This window comes from Malaclemys terrapin, chromosome 2, assembly GCF_027887155.1.
Source record: "Malaclemys terrapin pileata isolate rMalTer1 chromosome 2, rMalTer1.hap1, whole genome shotgun sequence".
In the NCBI taxonomy this organism is placed as follows: domain Eukaryota; kingdom Metazoa; phylum Chordata; order Testudines; family Emydidae; genus Malaclemys; species Malaclemys terrapin.
Window position 1 is genome coordinate 95,067,332 of NC_071506.1, and position 23,251 is coordinate 95,090,582.

General features: G+C 38.8%; 1 protein-coding gene across 1 annotated transcript in view; it reads left to right on the plus strand.

Moving 5' to 3' along the window:
• The window catches only part of CCDC102B (coiled-coil domain containing 102B), a 374,548-nt gene that overhangs the window by 123,398 nt on the left and 227,899 nt on the right, over nucleotides 1–23,251 (plus strand). Inside the window, exon 6 of the mRNA XM_054017032.1 lies at nucleotides 7,828–8,037. Within this exon, the coding sequence (XP_053873007.1) occupies nucleotides 7,828–8,037 (210 nt within the window). The remainder of the gene's footprint in view (nucleotides 1–7,827; nucleotides 8,038–23,251) is intronic.

The window sequence follows — 23,251 nt, forward strand, 5'->3', positions numbered from 1 at the left end:
AAAATCCACTTTCTTTCATACTTCTGCTGAAAACATTCAGGTGAGAGGTCAGTTCCTCTGATGCTGCTTAGCACCAGCAGATCTGGAGAATCCTTCTCCAAGCCTGCCACCTGCTCCATCTTTAATAAAAAATACTACCATGTTCTGTAGCAGTAATCCCAAACACTATAGGCTTTTTGCAGTGTTGTTGTAATTCTTTGGACCATTATTTCAGAATACTGTACTATTTTTGGTTACTACATGGTACAGGCAATTTACTGTATCTTGTTTTTATGCTTAGCTAAAAGGAAGTCCCCAGATCAGGGGTTTTCAATTAGATTATTGCATACCTCAATCTGGTAAATAGAGTTTAAAGAAGCAGTGGAGGAGCATTGTTAGTTCCATTGCTGTGGAACAGGTGGGCTTCTGCTCTTCCTTTAAGATGTTTTCTATGGAGATGGGAAATGGGTTTCCATTGTTAGTCCCCTGAAGACTATACATGTGGAGGAGCCGTTCAGCCCTAATTTTAAGCCCTAGCCAGGCTACCAGCATACATATGGCAGAAGGGCAGAAGTGTGGCAAGCTACAATCCTGTGTTTTTCTGAGAGTTGAGTGAGTTTTGTGGAGATAAGGTTCGATTTGGGAAGGGAGTTTTCTAGGTCAGACTAAGTTGTCAGGCTTTTCACAAGCATGTTTTCCTATCTGGGGGAAACAGAGTTCACACAGCTAACTGCATTAAGATTTGCATGAGCCATTCATGTTGCACTGAATCCCAGTGCAAGTGTAAATTTCAGTTATCTCCTTTTTCATATATATCCTTTCATGGGGTAGCATATTTGTCTGAACTCCCTCTAGGCCTGGATTCCTATTTGTTTTGATGACCAGTGTTTAGATGTAATGTTATGATTGCTCATAAAACAGCTATAGCTGTGTAATAAAAGGCTTTAAATATTATGGACCACATTTTCAAGTACTCTGTACAGATGCCCCCCGACTTATGCAATTGTTCCATTCCGGAAAGCCCCCGACTTATGCAATTGTTCCATTCCGGAAAGCCTTGCATAACTCGAATTTTGCGTAAGTCAGAAATGTATACCAGTACATTACACAAAAATTTCTGCAACTCGAAAATCCTATTTCTGGCTTATGGAACTTTTTTTGTAAGTGGGAATTTGCATAAGTCGGGTCTTGCGTAACCCGGGGATCGTCTGTACTCATAATTGAAACCTGAATTTCAAAACATTCTGCACCCACTGTGAAAAATCTAGTCCAACTCACTTTGGTGCCTAAATGGGAACAAAGATGGGTTAAAAATCTAACCCAATTGTGGATGCTGAGTGTCATTTAAAAGTGTCTCCATCAGGGTCTGAAGAGGAGCTCTCCTCTTTGTACTCTTCAAGCACAAGGATCACAGTTTTCTTCAAAATTTTCAATGAACTGCTTTTTTGTGGTATGACAATCAATATTTCTCAAGTGTTGTATGGCCTTTTGTGATCCTTTAATGATCTAGTAGAATATCACTAGAGATGGCCTCAAACTTAAACTTCTGATCAAGGTTTGAGTTTGTATTGGAGTACACAACTCAGAGCTATCACTGTGACAGAAAGAATTGTCACAGATTTGAATTTGGAAAAGTTTGGATTTGGTATTTTGAAGCCCCAAATTGGGGAGTTCATGGATTATTGTGCAGCCTACTGAGTAGAGAAGCTTTGGATTTAGGGCTCATCTTATCATTAAAATAGATTTGTGTGTGGCATTTGTAGGCAAGCATATCTGATTTCTAATAGCACCTTTTGAGGTACTTAAGGAAAAGATGTGAGAATCCTTGAATTTACATGATAGATGTGCAGTGCAAAAAGCATTTGAGTATTTTGTATGTTTCTTGGAACAAAATATGTTCTTATAAATAATGGTATGTGTGAACTCCACCTGTGAAGGCTTACAGAGATTTAAGGTTTATGAGCTTTTGTTCAAAAAGCCTCAAGCCAATTGAGTAGGAAAGATGTTAAGGTATACAGTACTTTTCATGCTCAAGGAATCTCAATGTATAAAGTAATACTCTTATTATTGGCTGTCAATCAAATATTGATTCATAATGGTGGTCGAGACACTGAGATCATCAGAAGTAATTTTGGTTTGCTTTTGACATGTCATTACTTGCAGGGGTTTATACTTCCCCAGGGTACTGCGCTTTAACATCAGCACTGTGTTTGAACCCAAGTCCTGTGTGAAAAACTCAGTTTTTGATGGAGGTTATTCTAACATCTAGCCCATAGTAGTGCTATTTGGTTTTCCCTCAAGACTAATGTTTTAGTGTTTGCAGCTGGTTGGAGAACAATGACAGATTTGGCATCCATAAGTTTATCCAAAGAATGGGGAGCTAAACCCTTTATTTTTCCAGCCCAGATCTGGGAACTAGGAAAGATGATATTGAGAAAAGGGATATTGAAGATTTTCTTTATTGATACGGCTTTAATAGACCGCAATCAAAAGCAAAAAAGTGGTCTCAAGCTTCAATATTGTACTCACTCCATAATGCCTGCAATGGGTTAATACCAAGTTTAGTTGTTAGACTCATAGACTCATAGACTTTAAGGTCAGAAGGGACCATTATGATCATCTAGTCTGACCTCCTGCACAACGCAGGTCAAAAGATATGTGAAACCCACCATCTCTAATTCACATGCATTCAACTAATCTCCTTGCCTGTAAATTTGTTTCACGTGGCTTTTCAATCCACAAATTTCCCCCAATAGGCTTGTTCCTTAGCTCATGGTTTTATTTTGGATATTTTGTTCAGGTTGATTCAGACCCGGAAACTGAAAACATATCTATGAAAAATCCTATGAGGGAAAGCAGCCTGCAGATTTCTTCTGCAGTCATTGCCCAATATATTTGGGTCTGTCTAGTTATCCTCAGAATAACTTCTGGGGATGGACAGCCCACCTATTTCTAACAGTAGTTCTCAAAAGTCTTCACTGGTTCTCTTTGCCACCTGAATAGCTGCTTCCTAAACTATGGGGCCAAAGTAGAGCTAATGGATTTACTGATTTTTCAGTTTGTCAGGAGTTCATAAAAAATGGATTAGGTCAAACGGAATCCTAAAATTGCAAAAAAATTGGAAAATTTAAAAAAATTTTTTTTGGATCAAATGAAACATTCATACTGGCATTTCATAGTCATTCATAATGACAATAAATAGTCATTGGGCTAGAGAGAGAATGTGTGAAAATGACTGACTCTGTAGCCTGGTTGTTATGGCTCTCGCCTATGATGTATGAGACAGCTGCAAGCTCAAAACCCTGCTGCAATTACTTAATTATTTATACACATAGAGACTGACTGACTGTCCCACCAAATCATATCATATGGCTAGGGCATTCTCTTGGTATGTGGGACGCTCAAGTTCAAATCCCTGTTCCACATCAGACAGAAGGGGGAATTGAATCCAGGCCTCCCATATCCCAGGTAAGGGCCTGAAGCACTGGTTGAAAACTTCTTTCCCCTAAATTGTTTATTTTTAAGGTCAAAAATATTTGCCAAAACCATTCAGCCATTAGTCAAAAAACATTATGAGATCATTGTAGGCAAATGTTAATTTGTTACTGGAACAAATAGCCAAATAGCTATGATTCTGTTCTTACTAGATTTTCAAGAAGCCCTTTCACCATCCTCTAAAATTCATTGTAACTTTACAATATAATGTGGGGGCAACTTTTTGCAACCCAAAAGAAAGGAAAATTCTTCTTGGAATTTTCAACTTTTATTGCGAAGTTAAGTTTCTGCAGGAGGCAGTTGGAGGACAAGGAGTCAGGGAAAGGATGTTATATTAGATGTTCACCAAAAGCCTAAAGATTACTACTGTAAATTCTTTGCCTTTTGGCTAATCAAGGACACAGATCCATTCTCCTTTTGAGAATCACAATAGACTTTTATTTAGTAAGGCACAGGTGTTAATACTTTCCTTTCTCATTTGCCTAATCTCATGTTGATTCATGCCTCTATCAGTGGTTTATAAATTGACTTGCCTGTTCTTTCATCTGTCTCCTGGCATCATCTTCCCTTGAGTTACAAATCAGATCTTGTGCCCATTACTTAAGCAAACTCCCTAATGGTTTAAAATGTCATTAAATAGCACAACTAAAATACAAGTGAGATCACCAGAATGACTCATTGATAATGTCTGCTTTTGGATGTGAGGAACATTAGCAAAGACTGGTCTATCTTTAGCTGGGCACAACCAGTACTTGGACTTACTACTCTTTTGACTATCTGACCCAGATATTGGATTATAGCCAGGTCAGAAGGATGGGTCCCACTTTTTGAGGGAATCTTTTATAAAATAAACATTCGAATTTCTGTAAAAAGCAACAGAGGGTTCTGTGGCACCTTTGAGACTAACAGAAGTATTGGGAGCATAAGCTTTCGTGGGTAAGAACCTCACTTCTTCAGATGCAAGTAATGGAAATCCATTTACTTGTATCTGAAGAAGTGAGGTTCTTACCCACGAAAGCTTATGCTCCTAATACTTCTGTTAGTCTCAAAGGTGCCACAGGACCCTCTGTTGCTTTTTACAGATTCAGACTAACACGGCTACCCCTCTGATATTCGAATTTCTGTCATATTACCCTCACTAAATATATATCTGTTTGTCTGTGAACCCATGATTGTCACTTTGGATATTTTACACAGTAACTAGACACTCATGTCTGGCCTGTGCCAGCTGACTCAGGCTAGCAAGGCTTGGGCTGTTTCAATGCTGTGTAGACATCGAGATCAGGCTGGAGCCTGGGCTATAGAACCTGTGAGGTGGAAGGGTGCCAGAGCTCAGGGCTCCATCCCAAGCCCGTAAGTCTACAACAGCAGTGAAACAGCCCAAGCCCTGTAAGCCTGAGACAGCTGGCATGGGCCAGCCACTGTTTTTTCTTTGCTGTGTAGACATACCCCAACAGGCAAATGAGCTACTGACTCCTAATACAGCTCTAATAGAGTTAACAGGGAAAAAAACAAGAAGTCAATTGAATGTAAAACTGCCCAACTCTGTACAAGTGCTCCCTGATCTGGTTTTACTCTGTATCTTATGAGAAGTAACACCACAATGAACCCCTGACCATTCTTCACTGTCTGTTCAGTTCCAGAACTTTCCACTTCTATGGAACCCATAGCATGATGTTGACATCCTAATTTTTTTTTTAATAGTTTACACCTTTTTTCAATGTGACTCTAGTTCTGATAAAGGTGCAGTATTTAGCTACAAAAGTTACATCGGCTAGGGAGTCACAGTACAAGTTGCTCCACAACACCCAGGCAAGGCCCCTATACCCTGGAATGGAGGGTCTCTTTCTACAAAGGAGGCATTGATCAGTGTCCATGCCCATTTAATCTCTGAGCTCTCTGTGGAGACTACAAAGATAGGCCCAGATCCTGCAGTTGCACCAGGTGGACTGACCCTTGTGATTGTCTGGACACCCATTAATTTCAAGGCAATTCCACAAGGGAATGGAGTTTGGGTTTAGTTCAAGAAATGGTTAAATAATATTAGCTGATATGGTGGGATTAGTGCTGTATGTACATTTTCATTGTTACTACGGACCTGTGAGTAGTCCCACAGTAGAGTAGACTACTATTCTCAGTAGTAAAATTAATCACATTTATAAGTGTTTGTAGGATTGAGGCTTCTGTGAACTAGATATGGAAAAACTATGTAACCCATGATTAATCCTGCTCTTATCTTAATTTGCTTGTATAGTTGCTAATGATTTTGTGCGTGTGTGTGGGGAGGGGGAGCGGACAAACAAGTCTGCAATTTGATTAACCCAGGTAACACCATTTCTGAAACTAAAAGTTTCTGAATTATTGTGTCTCTGATGCTGTGAATGCCTTCATCTACCATTCTCCTTGAATATGATTGTTTTTTACTGTTTACCACATATGGGTTTTTAAAATAAAGCCAGTCAGTGCCTGTGAAAAGTAAATCTAAAATAAGACTGACTGATTTCTTTCTAAAACCTTGCTGGCTTGTACAGCCTTTTTCTGCACTAAAAGCTAGCGATACCTTATAGCCTTTCACAGTTGTCAGACCATATAATTTTATCAAATAATTGGTTCTGGTCTTCACAAAACTGCAAATAACAAAGTTCACATTATTTTATTTAAAACTTTTCTGCTGTTGATGGAATTCTCCTCCTTCCCTTTTTCTTGGCTCAAGTTGCTGGATTCTCTCATTTTTGACCATTTCTAACCTATTTAAAGCTTTTGATAAGTGCCTGTTATCTGATTTCTGGTACAAAAATCAATTTGTTTGACCACAGCTTTTCCTTTAAAATCTTGAGAGCATTTGATACACCCTTGGCATAACCTCCATCTAACCTGTCTTTGAGTAAATAACATCACTTTTTAGATGTTCATTCTCCATCACTTAGTAAACTGTTTTTTTTGTTGTTGTTACTTCATTTCATTCCCCTTAGTAATGCACTGATCAACATTCAAAAAGCCTGACTCTGTTGAACTAAGATAGTGGGATGTTCTAAGTTGGATTGCAAAAGACCATTGTCATTCCAGTACTAATGACTGTTAACCAAAGGGTACGTCTTCACTACCTGCCGTATTGGCGGGTAGCAATCGATTTATCCGGGATTGATATGTTGCGTCTCGTTAAGACGCGATATATCGATCCCCAAACGCGCTCACCGTCAATGCCAGAACTCCACCAGAGCGAGCGGCGGTAGTGCAGTCGACTGGGGAGCCGCGGCCGTCGATCCCGCGCTGTGTGGACCCCAGGTAATTCGATCCAAGATACTTCGACTTCAGCTACGCTATTCGCGTAGCTGAAGTTGCTTATCTTGGATTGATCCCCCCCCTAGAGTAGACCAGCCCCAAGTGTTAAAGCATTATCTCATCAATGCAGCAGGCTCTTAGTACTAACAAAATAATCCATTGAGTATAAAACCCTACTTAATGTGCGATATTGCAGATTATGCAATATTAGGCTTCCACCACAATTTTGACAGCAGGAGCCTCGCTGTGCATGGGTCTAACAGTGGGATACCCTGCCACCCCAGGGCTGAGAGCAGGAGCCCCCTCTCTCATCCCTGGGTAGCTGATGTAAGCCCCGGACCCCTGCTCCTAGCCCTGGGCAGCCAACAGCAGAAATTCACATAAAAATAACAATGCACTTTACCGCAAATATTAAGGTCCATTATTACTTTTCCACAATTTTCCATGGTTTGTCCACAACTCAAGTGCAATTTTTTTACAATCATCCTGCATTTCATGTAGAACCTTAATTGAGTAACAATAACAAAAAACTGCTTATGTTTATCCATTATTAATTGTTTTATTTCCAAAACACTTCATTCCATTCCTTTAAAATTAAAAACAGTGTACAATAAAATTAGGAAGGAAAGTGGGGTTTTTCCTCATGGGGTGAAAACTGGGCTCTGACACTTTTAAAGAGATGGTGTGCAAAACTGGCTCTCTTGTGTTTAAAAAAATCCTTTTTCTTGATTTTTAAGAGTATTAATCTATGTACAATAGAGAATGGAACAAGTTAAAAACAATAACTTACAGTGGTTAACACTGCCCCTTTTGAAGTATGACTTGTGCTTTATGAATGAAAAGATAAAACTACAGAAAAATAAAGAACTGTAGTTTCACTTGTATGTTTTTCTTTTCCATGTTCACATTTTTTAAACATTTATGAATCCTGCAAAACTGTTAAATTATGTATCAAGTTGATTTTTTCCAGGGTGTCCATGAAACCTCTGTAGGATGTGCTGGCTGGATAGCCCTTTAACTTCACCCAGAAAAAAAGCAGATTTTGAGAAATATTTTTTTTCTCTTTTTCAGCTGGAGAGACTACAGTCTGAGAATACCTCTGAGTGGGGAAAGAGAGAAATACTCGAAACAGAAAAGCAAGATCTGGAAAGAGAAAATAGAAGGTTGAAGGCCCAGGTGAAAGAAATTCAAGAACTTCTGGATAAGAGAAATAAACTGCCATCAACTAACTTGGGTTCTGATTTCAAAACAGCACAAAGTGAACTACTGGAAAAAAATAAGGTACGGACTTTACTTGGTAGTAGATCCAAACTTATTTAAAGGAAGTTCTCAGCCATTAGCACAAATTTAAAGTAGCCAGTGATCCTGGAAACATTGATGCAACATTGATGTAACGTTACACACAGGAGTATTCCTACTCAAGTCAAAGGGATTAGTACATGCATCAAGTAGTGCATGAAGTTAAGTGTTTGCAGGATTAGGGGCCCTAATGTATTGCTTAGTTTTGTTTTTGAATGGATGGCATGTTCTTTGAAAAAAGGCTCTGATGGGTGTAGTCATTCCATAAAGTATTACAATGACAATGATTTTTATGCATTGTTGCTATAGCTATTTACTTCCTTTTTCAAGCTAAAATATGACAAGCAAAATCATAATAAATATTTCCATACTAGACTTTCTTTCATGTAAACTCACTTTTACAGAACTTCAAATTACTGGGCTCCTATTTAATTTATTTTGTTCAGTATTCAAATATCGTATATAGTTCATTCTTTTAAACTTTACTACTGAAAATCTCATTCTTCCAGAAGGAGTCTGGGTTTCTAAAGAACAACAAACTGCTTATATCTTATCTTCCTAAAATATCTTTCCACACTATTGTCACAGTTCAGGACAGCTGCACTGGGGTCTTGTAGGTTGTTTCTGTTAGGAGGAGAAATTGAAGATGAAGTCTGGTATCTCTTTGATAGAATCCTGTATATTTACAAACGGAGCCTTGTTTCCCTGAACATAGTAGGAATCACACAGCAGAATGCAATTCCTTCTATTTGAAATGGCAGAAGACTTGAAGAGACGTGGGTTCCTGGCATACCTGGATACCAATGAGGATTTCCAGGATAAATGGACAGCGGACCAATTTATAGACACTCAGCTAGACTTGCAGATCAAGATCAGCAAAAAGAGGTCAAATGCACTTCAGGAGACTGTGGGATTTGCCACAGAACTTGAATCTTTCCATACGGCACATCATCAGAAGTAGAAACAGTCACTAGTGAGAAAGATGGAAGCTGATCTTTATGAGTCCTATAAGTACAGGTCTGTGTCTAATATGCATGAAGTCAGAGGGGATGCTGGGATTGATGTATGCCTTTCTGCCAATTCCCAGGGTAACAAGTGTTCTGAAGAAACAGTAGTGAGATGCAGGCTTGATAATCATAATAGCCCCAGTGTTGGGCAGGCAGTTCTTGTCTTAAGCTCTGATGAACCTAGCAGTGAAAAATTAGCCTTACAGCCATCAATCTGACATAATGTCCACCAAAAGAAGTTGTTCAGCTGAAGATCACAGCATTCTGTTTGAAAGCAGGAAGGCTTCAATCCAAATGATTTATAAAGCTATATGGAAGAGGTTTTCTGTTTGGGCATCTCAAAACCAGCTGTCCCCCTTGACAACACCTATTTCAGTGGTGGTGGACTATTTACTAGTCTTGAAGCAAGCTGGACTTTCCATCAGCTCCATAAGGCTTCATTTAGCAGCAATATCTGCACATTTCCGACAGTCAAGTCTACACTGTATATTCTCATCTACAGTGGAAAGAATCCTTAAGGGCCTTATTCATGTTTTCATAAAGACAGGGTCATTCTCAGGCCTCACCCCAAGTTTCTGCTCAAGGTTGCTTCAGACTTCCATATAAATCAATTAATTTGTCTTCCAGTTTTCTTTCCCAAGTCTCAACCCTGGCAGGGGGAAGCTAAACTTCACATATTTGATGTATTAAGGGCACTGTCTTCTTATTTTGGTGGAAGAAAGTAAATTAGGAACACACCCAGATTACTTGTGGTCTTTTCTGCTAGGGGTAATGGTGAGGCAATATCCTTACAGAGATTATCAGAATGGGTCTCCAACTGTATAAGAGCATGTTATGAGCTAGGAGATATATATACACACATACAGAGAGCATAAACAGGTGGGAGTTGTCTTACCAACTCTGAGAGGCCAATTAATTAAGAGAAAAAAAAAAAAAAAAAAAAAACTTTTGAAGTGATAATCAAGCTAGCCAAGTACAGACAGTGTGATAAGAAGTGTGAGAGTACTTACAAGGGGAGATAGTCAACGTTTGTAATGGCTCAGCCATTCCCAGTCCTTATTCAAACCGGAGTTGATTGTGTCTAGTTTGCATATCAATTCTAGCTCTGTAGTCTCTCTTTGGAGTCTGTTTTTGAAGTTTTTCTGTTGTAATATAGCCACCCGCAGGTCTGTCACTGAATGACCAGACAGGTTAAAGTGTTCTCCCACTGGTTTTTGAGTATTTTGATTCCTGATGTCAGATTTGTGTCCATTAATTCTTTTGCGTAGAGACTGTCCGGTTTGGCCAATGTACATGGCAGAGGGGCATTGCTGGCACATGATGGCATAGATCACATTGGTAGATGTGCAGGTGAACGAGCCCCTGATGGTATGGCTGATGTGATTAGGTCCTATGATGATGTCACTTGAATAGATATATGGACAGAGTTGGCATCGGGGTTTGTTACAAGGATAGGTTCCTGGGTTAGTGGTTTTGTTCAGTGATGTGTGGTTGCTGGTGAGTATTTGCTTTAGGTTGGGGGGTTGTCTGTAAGCGACGACAGGTCTGTCTCCCAAGATCTGTGAGAGTAAAGGATCATCTTTCAGGATAGGTTGTAGATCTCTGATGATGCGCTGGAGAGGTTTTAGTTGGGGGCTGAAGGTGACAGCTAGTGGTGTTCTGTTATTTTCTTTGTTGGGCCTGTCTTGTAGGAGGTGACTTCTGGGTACTCGTCTGGCTCTGTCAATCTGTTTTTTCACTTCAGCAGGTGGGTATTGTAGTTTTAAGAATGCTTGATAGAGATCTTGTAGGTGCTTGTCTCTATCCGAGGGATTGGAGCAAATGCGGTTATATCTTAGAGCTTGGCTGTAGACAATGGATCGTGTGGTGTGTCCTGGATGGAAGCTGTGTATATATATCTCCTCATTATATGTTCCATTCTATATGCATCCGAAGAAGTGGGCTGTAGTCCACGAAAGCTTATGCTCTAATAAATTTGTTAGTCTCTAAGGTGCCACAAGTACTCCTGTTCTTCTTTTTGCGGATACAGACTAACACGGCTGTTACTCTGAAACTTGTTATGAGCTAGTCAGCATCATATAGTCATTAGAATTTATTCACTAAATGTCCCTGTTTCTGAAATCAGCAGGGCAACTACATGGAGTTCAGTTCACACCATTTTAAGACACTACTTATTGGTAGAAGTTCCAGATCAGATAGCTGTCCTGCAGTCATTATTTTAGCAGGATTTCTACTACTCACCTCTCCATGTGTATTCCACAACCCTTTCTGCTTGCTGGCTACTACTTCTTTTGGGATTCTGTGTTGGTGAAGGATCTAAGGGGTGGTTGGCTCTGCTCAGTCCTCAGGTGGTGGGGCTATGACACCTAGAGCACAGGCTTTACCGCAACAGACACTGCTGGCCAAAAGGAACCCATCTCATGCCACTCAGAGAGGAATTCATGTGGACCACACATCTCAAAGAACCAAAGCTACTGTGGATAAGTATCTGTTCTTTTCTGTGCCTCACTCTGAAGAAACGTCTCCTCAAACTTCCCCCAAAGGTTTTCATAACATAATAGAAGAGTCCTATTAGTTAAATTACATTGTCCGCCCTCTGGCCAGTATAGGACTTTCCCCTATATTACTGTGTATTCTCCAGTGCTTCTCTAGGTGGATTGGTGTATCTTAGTTGTTCAATTAGAAAATAGTTGGGCTAAAATAAGAAATAGGCCATTATTTAAACTGAACCCTGCTGTGTTTTTTGCTCACACTTTATATTAAGGCTGCTTTTTATAAAAGGTTAATAAATGATCAATAGCTGTTTTAAGCATGTTAAAGACATGAGTAGTATTTGCTATAGAACAGTGGTTCCCAAACTTTTGGTCCACACACCAACTGCATTTTGTCTTTCTTCTGTGACCCACAGTTCAAATTCATAAGCCAGTGTCCTCCTTTGCCTCCACCTCCTCGCCTTGCTGAGGGGGCAACGACCACCTGCAGCAGCACCCTTTGCTCCAGCACTTCAATCCTAATCCAGGCCCACTCGAGAAGGGAAGCCCCCAGGTGGGAGGGGAGAGTATGGGGGAGAGCATGAGTGAACACAGTGAAGAGTGAGCTCACCCATCACTCACTGGGCCTGGGCTGGGCCTGGCTCCCTGCTCCAGGCATTTTGATCCAGTGCACATGATTGCAGCACCATTCAGGTCTAGGCCAGCCGTGCCTCCATCATGACTGAGTGGCATTCCAACTCCCTGCACCAGGTTGCAGTTACACTCACTCAAATTTGGCTCAACACCCATCCATCATGATGGAAGAGCAGCTGGGCCAAACCTAAGTGGTGCTGCAACCCTGTGCACCAGATTGCAACACTCAGCATGAGTCGGAGGTGGGCTCGCTCTGCAACCCCCATCCACTGACAGGGCTTCTCCTTCTCACCAGGCCTGTGACTAATCTGGCCAACCCCCCCGAGGAGGCATTAGCAGGAGTGTAGTAAGCAAGACACAAGAAGTAATTCTTCCACTCTACTCAGCACTGATAGGGCTTCAAATGAAGTCCTGTGCCCAATTCTGGGCACCATACTTTGAGAAAGATATGGACAAACTGGAGAAAATCCTGAAGAGAGCAACAAAAATGATTAAGGGACTAGAAAACACAATCTATGAGGAAAAAGAACAGGAGTACTTGTGGCACCTTAGAGACTAACAAATTTATTAGAGCATAAGATTTCGTGGACTACAGCCCACTTTCTATGAGGAAAAATTTTAAAAAATGGGTTTGTTTAGTCTGGAAAGGAGAAGACTGAGGGGGGACATGATAATAGTCTCCAAATATGTAAAAGGCTGTTACAAGAAGGAGGTTGATAAATTGTTGTTTACCACTGAGGCCTGGACAAGAAGGAATGAGCTCAATTGCAGCAAGGGGGGTGTAGGCTGGGCATTAGGAAAAACTTGGTAACTGTCAGGGTGGTTAAGACTGGAATAACTTACCTAGGGATGTTGTGAAATCTCTGTCATTGGAGGTTTTTAAGAACAGGTTAGACATACACCTGTCAGGGATGGTCTAAATAATGTTTAGTTCTGCCTTAGTGCAGAGAACTGGACTAGATGGCCTATCAAGGTCCCTTCCAGTTCTGTGATTTGGGAAATACTTTGGTATTTGGGAAAAATATTTTGGTGATTTGGGAAAAAACATTTTTGTGATTTGGGAAATACTTTTATAGATAGTTATAAGCACACTAGTAGATGGTCATAAACCTTGGTTATAAGTGTCTTTCTGGAGAATATAACAATCAACTAACTATTAAAATACCTATTATTTTGTTCCCTCTGTATTAAGGATAAGTTTCTAAATAGTTATGAAAGCATGCCCATGAGGTCTTTTTTTTAAGGTCTTAAAAGTATTTAGCTTACTTATTACAGAATTAGCCCATTCGTAACATGGATGCATTCAGAGAGATTACAGCAGTGTAACTGAGGATATAATTAATGTTATGACATTTTATTTCCCATGTGGTTTTGCAGTTTATTGCTCCAGTAGCCCTTGCTGCTATTTTTAGGAAAAAGAGGGGAGAGAATGAGGAGTGTGTGCCCATGAGCTTGAGTGATTGCAATTGTATGTTCATTAAGCAGTAGGTTATGTCCCTTGAAATGGGGTCAGATAGATGCTAGGTATAGAATGTGTGTTGGAGGGGGTGTGAGGGTGGGGGGAGGATTCAGGGAAGGGAGAGCGAACAAAAGAACCAGGGCCAGAGTTTGTTATCCTTACTTGATTTGAGTTACAGTAGCTCATTCCAGGAGTAGACCAGCTGAAATCTGTGGGACTGCTCTGAATAAGGTGCAACTTATCATGACTGAGGGTGCTGTCAACATTTGGCACAAATGAGCTTCTGTAACTTTTTCATGCTTAATTGTTTGTATGTGATTTATGTTGTTTTGCTTTCTTTCGTGATTTTTTTTTAAATAATAAAAATACAGTGAAAACTTAGTATAGGGCTGTGAGTAAGCATGAGCCATTGAATGGACCAGGTGTAAACAAATAGCCTGTAGCTTCTAACCCAGATCACTTGTCAAATAAATGCCCCTCTCTTATCCCTTCCCCACTGCCCACCAACAAAGGAAAGATTGGAGATGAATCTACAATCTATGAATAGTTATGCCATACAAATTGTGGGTCAGGACTCCAAAGTGGATCGCGACCCAATTTTAATGCGGTTGCCAGGGCTGGCGTTAGAGTGGCTGGGGCCCGGGGCCAAAGCTGAAGCCCGAGTCCCACCACCCAGGGCTCAGAATTCAATTTCAGCCTGGGGTGGCGGGGCTCAGGTTACAGGCCCCATGCCCAGGGATGAAGCCTTTGGGCTTTGATTTGCTCCCCCGACCCCCCCAGGCAGCGGGGTTTGGGTGGGCTCATGGTTCGGTCCCCCCTCCTGGGGTCATGTAGTAAATTTTGTTGTCAGAAGGGGGTCGCCGTGCAATGAAGTTTGAGAACCCCTGCCATAGAGGTATTTTAGAATTGTTTCCCTGAACTTAGGATAGGCAACAATGGTAGCGTTACCTGGTAGTAATGGTTGGGAAATATTGATTCTTTAATGAAAACCAATGGTGCCCAGTCATAAATGAAATAAATCATATATCAGCAAAGGTTCCTTAAACCTGTTAGTGTTTGTTATGTATTCCACAAATTACAATGTGAGTTTCTGTAAGGGTGGACAGGTTCTCCAAGGAGGAAAGAGGAAATGCTTTATCTCTTTCTTACCCAGGACATTTGTGACATAAAACCAAACCAGAAAGAAACTGAGGAACCTGATTGTTTTGCATCTGCATAAGAACTATACTAGTTCCCAAAGAAGCTAATGCAATAAGGATTTATGTGTCGATTTTTTCCAATCTAGTATAAGTAAAAAAAATAATCTTGCACCATTGTTTTCATTCGGACAAGGAAGAATCAAACTAGGGCTAGATGCTTCCAAATCTCCAAGACAGTGTGGCAGTTCTGATGCATGTGTTTTCAACAGTAACAGACTATTAGCATTTTTTGTAACTATTTTTCTTAATAGTCAACTTGTGAATGATTCCTTTAGCCCCTCTTTTCTAAAGGGTGTTATTCCAACCTTTAATTTTGAACTTGCACTTTAGTGTGTATAATTATATACAAGTAATGATCTACACTGTCATTTGGGATAGCAATTCACACATAAGTGCCATGAATGCAAACAAGCATTTTTTGGGCACAAATGTTAGTGTGAAGATATGTGCCTATAAAATGATGTCATGCATTAAAAATTAGCCCCTACAATTCTGAATTGTCAGTATGTTCAAAATATTTCCATTGTCAGTTTCCAAAAGGTTAACTTCTGTTGTTGTTTTGTTGTATGTGATCAGCAAAATTGGTGAAACAATTGAGAGAAGACACTGTTTTTTATGTGGCCCTATTGATTGCACTTCCTGGAATGGAGTTTGCATTTTAAAATAATAGTTATAGTGTTTGACAAATAGGCTGGCAACTAATGTTAAATGTATCCAAGTGGTTCATTTTAGATGGGATCGCAATGAATGAAAAAACTATTGAAAATATAAATCAATACCCAAAAGCGTATTATTTACTGAAGGAGATTTATTACCTTCAACTCTAAAGATCATTTTGAACAAAATCTGAAATTAATTTTGTTGAGTAGTAATTTTGTTTTACAGTGCTAGCTCTAATTATTGAGGTAAAGGTCTTCAAGTAAAGATCTGCTAAGTAACATATCTAGCTTTAAAAATCAGTACAAATACAATAGATTAGCTGTAGGGTATAACTTTGAAGTCACTACTTGAGTAATGTTTCCTCGCTTGCGGTTTTGACTTTGCATTAGGCTTGTAAAGGTTTCATATATACACAGTCAAACTGGGAGTGAGAGAGAGAAGTCAGTGATACTCTACCAGCTCCATCACAAAATAACCTTTACATGCTAGAAATGCCAAAACACAATGCTGCTCTTAGTAGATGCCTATGTGATCATCAATGATTTCTGTTCTCCCCCTCACTGGGGTTCAAATATAACCATGGACACTGCTGGGCCTTCAGACTTGGTTCCTTTTTGACTTGGAGGAGGAGGAATGATGATACTCATCTCAGTGGGGCAGTAACCAGTGAACGGGGTTTGATTTTTCTTTGTTTTTGAAATTGAGGAAAAATCCCACTCTATTTTCCAGTGGAAAAAGGTGGTAGGAGGAAAGTGAGGGTGGGATTTTTTCTGCACAACTTTTAAATAACAAAATTATTATCATCAAAACCTCACTTTTCAGTGAAAATGCTCTTAAAAATGTTTTGATCAGCTCTATTCTCAAGGCTCTCGGTAAAAACTATTTTTCTGTTTGTTTGTTTTGTTTTGTTTTGTTTTTAAACTTTTTACATCCACATTTTTGTACTCCCAATCCCCAAGTTTCAGAACTGATGGGTATTTCTTAAACATGAAAAATCAATGAATCCTTAATCAAAGTGAAGCCTGCTGTATTACCAGTCCCTTGAGATATGTAGCCTCCCATGTTATATTTATTTGATCTTTCTTATCTTCCCCCACAGGCTACCATAAGATAATATGGTGGTTCCTGACAGCAAGAGGGCCACCATCCTCCCTGAGGGCAGTTTGACTTCTCTTCTGTTGTAAACAATAGCAGATGATGGCCATTTTGAAAGTGTCTGATTGTTCATGGAATTCCCTACAGTAGAATATTCTGCAGTCTATGCCGAAGAAGAAACTTTCAGTTACGAATAAAAACAAGAAATCATGGCCATTAATCCTAAAACTTTACTTTCAGCATTACCCATTGCACCACAAGTACTTACAAAGGATAGAAAGGGGATTCTTGTGGTGAGGGGAGAAGGGGTCAGATGGGATGGAGGGAGAAAATGGAATTTGTGTGCTGTGCATGCAGGGAAATATAGAGGTCAGGAGCAGGGGGAAATTGCCCAAAGCTCTATGGTTGCTCTGTCCTGCTCCAGAGTGGGAGAAGGCAGCCATTATGTGCCACTGAATCTTATTCTAAAAATGTGTGTGTGTGGGGGGGGAGAGGTGGGTATTGATTTTTTTTTCTCCTAATTTAAGGTTGATGCTACGTATCTTCAAATCTTGAGAAATATCACATGGTAACATTAGATTTGGATTTCTTTGTTAGCATTTAAGTATGAAATTTTTAATGTAAAAAACCCAAGAAAATTCCTAGATAACTGTTAACAAGGAATTAAGTTTGAGATTACATGTCTGCAGTTTAGGGTAAATCCCATTACAGGAATATTTCAATTATCCCCAAATCAGTGATAACCCTGGAAAATCCATAGTTAACGTGAACATGTTTGGTTTTTCTTTATAGGTATGGAAATTCATAGTTAAGGCACCCAAACTACTTTAGTTCAGGCCCTGTGGTGATACCATGAAAGTAAAAATGAAATATATAAATTGTCTTTAAAAATCAGTTTCTGCTAATATGGAAGCACAAACACTGTTATTCACCAGTTATAATGGTCTGGATATTTCATGGTGTCAAGTATCAGAGGGGTAGCCGTGTTAGTCTGTATCCACAAAAACAACGAGGAGTCCGGTGGCACCTCAAAGACAAACAGTTTTATTTGGGCATAAGCTTTTGTGGGTAAAAAACCCACTTCTTCAGATGCTTATGCCCAAATAAATCTGTTAGTCTTTAAGGTACCACCGACTCTTCGTTGTTTTTGTGGTTATTTCACGGTGTCCCTAACTTAAGTCTGAATATTCTAGATTTGTAACATTTGTTTTTAGGATAATTAACATATCTCTCTTATGTTTCTTACCCTTAACTCCAATTTAAGGTAGCTTCTTTGTTTGGGAATAAACCAATGACCAATTAATCTATATTTGAGATGGATAAGTAATCCTTAAAGTTTAATCACTTATTTTTAAAAGTCTTGAAAAATTATATAAATAACTATTCGGAAATGCTTGGCAAATTATCATCCCTGCTCTTCAATTGGGTGAATATTTTTTTTAAATTGTCAAATAACTTGTTCAAAATATTTGTGAAATATGCAAATTATTTGAATAGTTATTCACCCAATTCTTAATCCTTATACATTGTGTAAGCATTTCTTCTTGTGGGAACATATATTGATAAAACTGAAGAGCAGACATCAGTAAATGAAAGCTCATGCCTTTCTGATCATATTTTACAACACAGAATGGCTGATGTGCTGAAATTCAGAAGTCAGTGTCATAAAACTGAAAAAGGTCACAATATTTCTTTCCTCTGTCACATTTTTCAAATTGATCAGCTCTCCAATATATCATTTTTATCAAACCACATACAAGTAGGAGACAGTCCAAACTACAAACATTTGTATGGAATGTTATATTGGGTATAAATACTTTAAAAATATTACTTGGAAGGGAAAATAGTTCCTAATTAAATGAATTTATCTCCTTATTTCTGTGCTATCTGGGTTGTGTGTGAATGACCTGAATACAAATACAAAACAGTCAGTTCAAATTATAGATAACTTGATAGTAGCTCACTATAGTGAAAATAATGTAAGCAGCATAATTGTCATTGACATTCAGTAGTAAAAGAAAGGGAAATCAAAATGGAGTTTTTTGTAGTCTTTGAACTGTCTGTGACAAGTAACATTTTTTGTATGCATCCTAGAATTATTCCGCAATACTGTCTAAACTAGACCTCTCGCTCTTTCTTTCTCTCTCTCAGTTCAAAGGAAATACTTCATACTTAATTTGAAGATAGATTCTCAAACTACTAAATTCAAAAAGCTCTGTTCTATTAATATCTGGTGTAGCTATCAAAACAGAACACCAAAAATGAGTAATTGAGAGCAACAATAATGAAGGTCGTGATTCAGCAAAGCACTTAAGCATGTTCTCAAGTCCCACTGAAGTTACTAGGATTTAAGCACATGCTTAAATACTTTGCTGACCCAGGACCTTTAAGTGTTATTAACTTCAGTGGGACTTGAGAACATGCCTAAATGCTTTGCTGAACCACGACCTTCGTTAGTGTTGCACTGAATCCCATTGAAGTTCATAGCACTTTAATGCATGACTAAATGGTTTATTGAATCAGGGCCTTAAAGTTATCTATTCTTCTAGTTATGAAAACAAAGATTGTGATCCTGCACGCAGCCTAGTATTTTTAAATAATTATTGAAACTGAAAATACAAAATAATTATTAACTATATAGGTTGGCTTATTCCAACTGATGTTTTAAAAAAAGCAGCTTTACCATTACTATGAATGCCATACAAGAAAATAGTGTGAATGAATACTCCTATAAATGAGTCTGAGAGACTGATAAAATAGGTGAACTTCTATATCTGAAAATAAAATTTAAAAGTACACCTGGGAACAAGTCTCTATGACCATTCGGAAAGGGCAGATATATGAATGGAAAGGTATGGAAAAGTAAGCATCTTTTTGATAGTTTAAGCATCTTTTTGATAGATTTCAGATTTAGTTTGTCCCAAAGGAAGAAATGTATTCTTTTGATTACTTGTTTTGTATTTTATTTTTAACCATCATATGATGGCTGCTTCAACAGCACAGAATAGCTGACAAGGTTTCTCTTTGAAAAATTTTGATAGGATGAATAATTAAATCCAGAGGTAGCATGAACACAAAGGCAAGCAGCTTAGCTTTCACAACCCGCACAAAATGGAATGCATTGCATTTTAGATGGCTGAAATAAAAATAAAATACACTAAATCCAAATATCAATTCCATCATTCCCCAACCAACACTTATTGACCTTTCTAAATCAATTTAACTCTGTTTTATATAAAATATGAATATAAAAGTGAACAAATGATACAGATAATGTTTTCAATGTACTTTACATGCAGGATACAGTTTATTTCCACTCTGAATTTGTCTAGTTTCAACTTCTAGCCTTGGAACATGTTATAGCTTTGTCAACTAGATTGAAATGTCCATTATCAAATATTTGTTCCCCATGTAAGTATTGTAAAATGTGATAAAATCCCTTTTAATCTTCTCTTTATTAAGGTTAATAGACTCAAGGAGCTTAAGGCATGTTTTAATAATTTTCATGGCTCTTCTCTGAACCCTCCCAATTTATCAACATCCTTCTTCAATTGTGGGCACCAGAACTAGACACAGTATTCCAGCTGGGGTTGCACCAGTGCCAAATACAGAGGTAACATTACCTTTCTACTCCTACTAAAGATTTTTCTCTTTATGCAATCAAAGATTGTATTAGCCCATTTGGCCACAAAATTGCACCAGGAGCTCAAGTTCAGCTGATTATCCACCAGGACCCCCAAAACTTTATTAGTGACCTGTCTTCTTCATTATTTACTGCTCCCCAACTTTTTGTATCATCTCCTGACTTTATCATAAGAACATCAGAAAGGTCCATCTAGCCCAGTATCTTGTCTTCCAACAGTGGCCAATGCCAGATGCCCCAGAGGGAATGAACAGAACAGGTAATCATCAAGTGATCCATCCCTTGTTCCCCATTTCCTGTTTCTGGGTAAACAGAGGCTAGGGACACCATCCCTGCCCATCCTGGCTAATAGCCATTGATGGATTTATCCTCCATTAACTTATCTAGTCCTTTTTTGAACCCTGCTATAGTCTTGGCCTTCACAACATTCTCTAGCAAAGAGTTCCACAGGTTGACTGTGTGTTGTGTGAAAAAAATATTTCCTTTTGTTTGTTTTAAACCTGTGGCCTATTAATTTCATTTGGGGACCCCTGGTTCTTGTGTTATGAGAAGTATTAAACAATACTTCCTTATTTACTTTCTCCATACCAGTCATGATTTTGTAGACCTCTATCATATTACCCCTTAGTCATCTCTTTTCGAAGCTGAAAAGTCCCTGTTTTATTAATCTCTCCTCATGCGGAAGGTGTTACATACCCCTAATCATTTTTATTGCCCTTTTCTGAACCTTTTCCAATTCCAATATACCTTTTTGAGATGGGGTGACCACATCTGTATACAGTATTCAAGATTTATAGAGAGGCAATATGATATTTTCTGTTGTATTATCTATCCCTTTCCTAATGATTCCTAACATTGTTAGATTTTTTTGACTGCCACTGCACATTGAGTAGATGTTTTCAGAGAACTATCCACAATGGTGCTGAGATCTCTTTCTTGAGTGGTAACAGCTAATTTAGACCCTATCATTTTGTATGTATAGTTGGGATTATGTTTTCCAATGTACATTACTTTGCATTTATCAACATTGAATTTCATCTGCCATTTTGTTGCCCAGTCAGCCAGTTTTGTGAGATGCCTTTGTAAGTCTTCGCAGTCTGCCTTCAACTTAACCACCTTGAGTAGTTTTGTATCCTCTGTAAATTTTGCCACCTCACTGCTTCCCCCTTTTTCCAGATCATTTATGAATATGCTGAACAGTACTGGTCCCAATACACAGCCATCAGGGACACCACTATTTACCTCTCTCCATTCTGAAAACTACCCATTTATTCCTACTCTTTGTTTCCTATCTTTTAACCAGTGATGTTTTTATGTTTCCTTCCAGTTCATAGCATGGAATGTTATCTTCAACATAAACATTTTGAATACTGTAGGGCCAAGAACTAGAAACATACTCAGTGATGATTGCCTATTTACAATTACATTTTGAGACCTATCTGTTATGCGGTACCAAGTCAAACATCTGATAAAAGTCTAAGCATATTACATCAACACTATTACCTTTATCAACCAAATTTGTAATCTCATAAAAAAAGATATCAAATAATTTAACAGAATCTATTCTCCATAAACACGTGTGACCCAGGAATTTCTTGGTGCAAATTGGCAAAGGGCACAGGAGGTACATACAGGTTTACAGGAATCTCCTGGGTCTGATGTCTACATAATAGTGCACCAAAGGGTAGTATGCGAGGTTTCTACCAACAGCCAGTAACACACTGATCATCTTAGTCATTGAGAAATGTACATACAGGTAATACTAAAAAAGTTGTATATTTATACTGGAAATTATGTTATTAAAGCCTTGAAGTTAAAAGTAGGTTACCAGGAGGTGACAGGTCTTTGAACGATTGTGTTCAGGTTGGGGATAGTAGATGCTTATCTCTCTTTGTCTAGTCAAGTGTGTATTGTGCATTGTATGTCTCGCAATGTAAGTCTATCTGCTTGTGGAGCCAGGTGCCTCTTAAAAGATTGCTGGTCAACAAGAGAGGTAGGCCATAGGGGAAAACAATCAGTTTAAGGATAAAGATCAAAGGACTGATTTGATGTATAGGGAACTGCAAAGAGACACAGAATTTTCCACTGAGGAGGCAAGAGGACAGTGTAACTAGTCTCATAAACAGAATATCACTGCTAAGCATGGCTGTAATATGCTGGAAGGATTTTCAATGAGTTTTTGCTCTATATGACATGAGAATGTCTTCTTAGTTAAGTTTAGGTTCTAGAAAGCATGTTATGATTTTATTTTATATTTAACAATTTGTTTCCATTATGTCTATTTGTTTCTTCTCTAATCTCTGTTCTTTGTTAAATAAACATCTTCTTGGTTTTACTATAAACATATCTAAGTGCTAAGTGCTGTATTGAGCATAGTGGTGACCCTGAGGTATAACTGGAAAGCTAGTGTGTTTATACCTTTCGGTAATGGTTCTGTGAATTCTGTGAGTTTCCACTGGAATGGGGCTGGATACTTCATAACGATGCTCCGAAAGCTTAGTGGTCAGAGTATGCCTATGGTTAACCTGTAAGGAGAGAGCAGGGCCTGTGGAGGTACTGGAAGGGAGTGTTTGTGTTGCCAGAGGCTGGTGGAGTTGGGCAACTGACCCACAACAGGCACAGACAAGGCTTCCTCATGCTAAGGGCAGGTGGTAGGGAGATGCCTTCAGGACCGTGGCTATCCCTAGGAAGAATCACACCACGGTGATTGGCATTAATTATAGTACCCTTCTTTAATTCTTAATTATTTGAGTCCTGTATCAGCTGTTCTGTTATCTTGACCGGGATCAATGTCAGACTGACAGGCCTATAATTACCTGGGTCTTCCTGGTTAGCCTTTTTAAAAATAGGCACATTGCCTTTCTTCCAGTCTACTGTAACTTCTACAGTGGATCTTTATCAATGCTTATTTATCTAAACAATACCTGTCAGTGAATTTATTGTTGCTGTATAAAGAGGATTTATAAGAAAGCTGTGATAGTTTTTTAGGATTCTAAGTTGTGTACTGA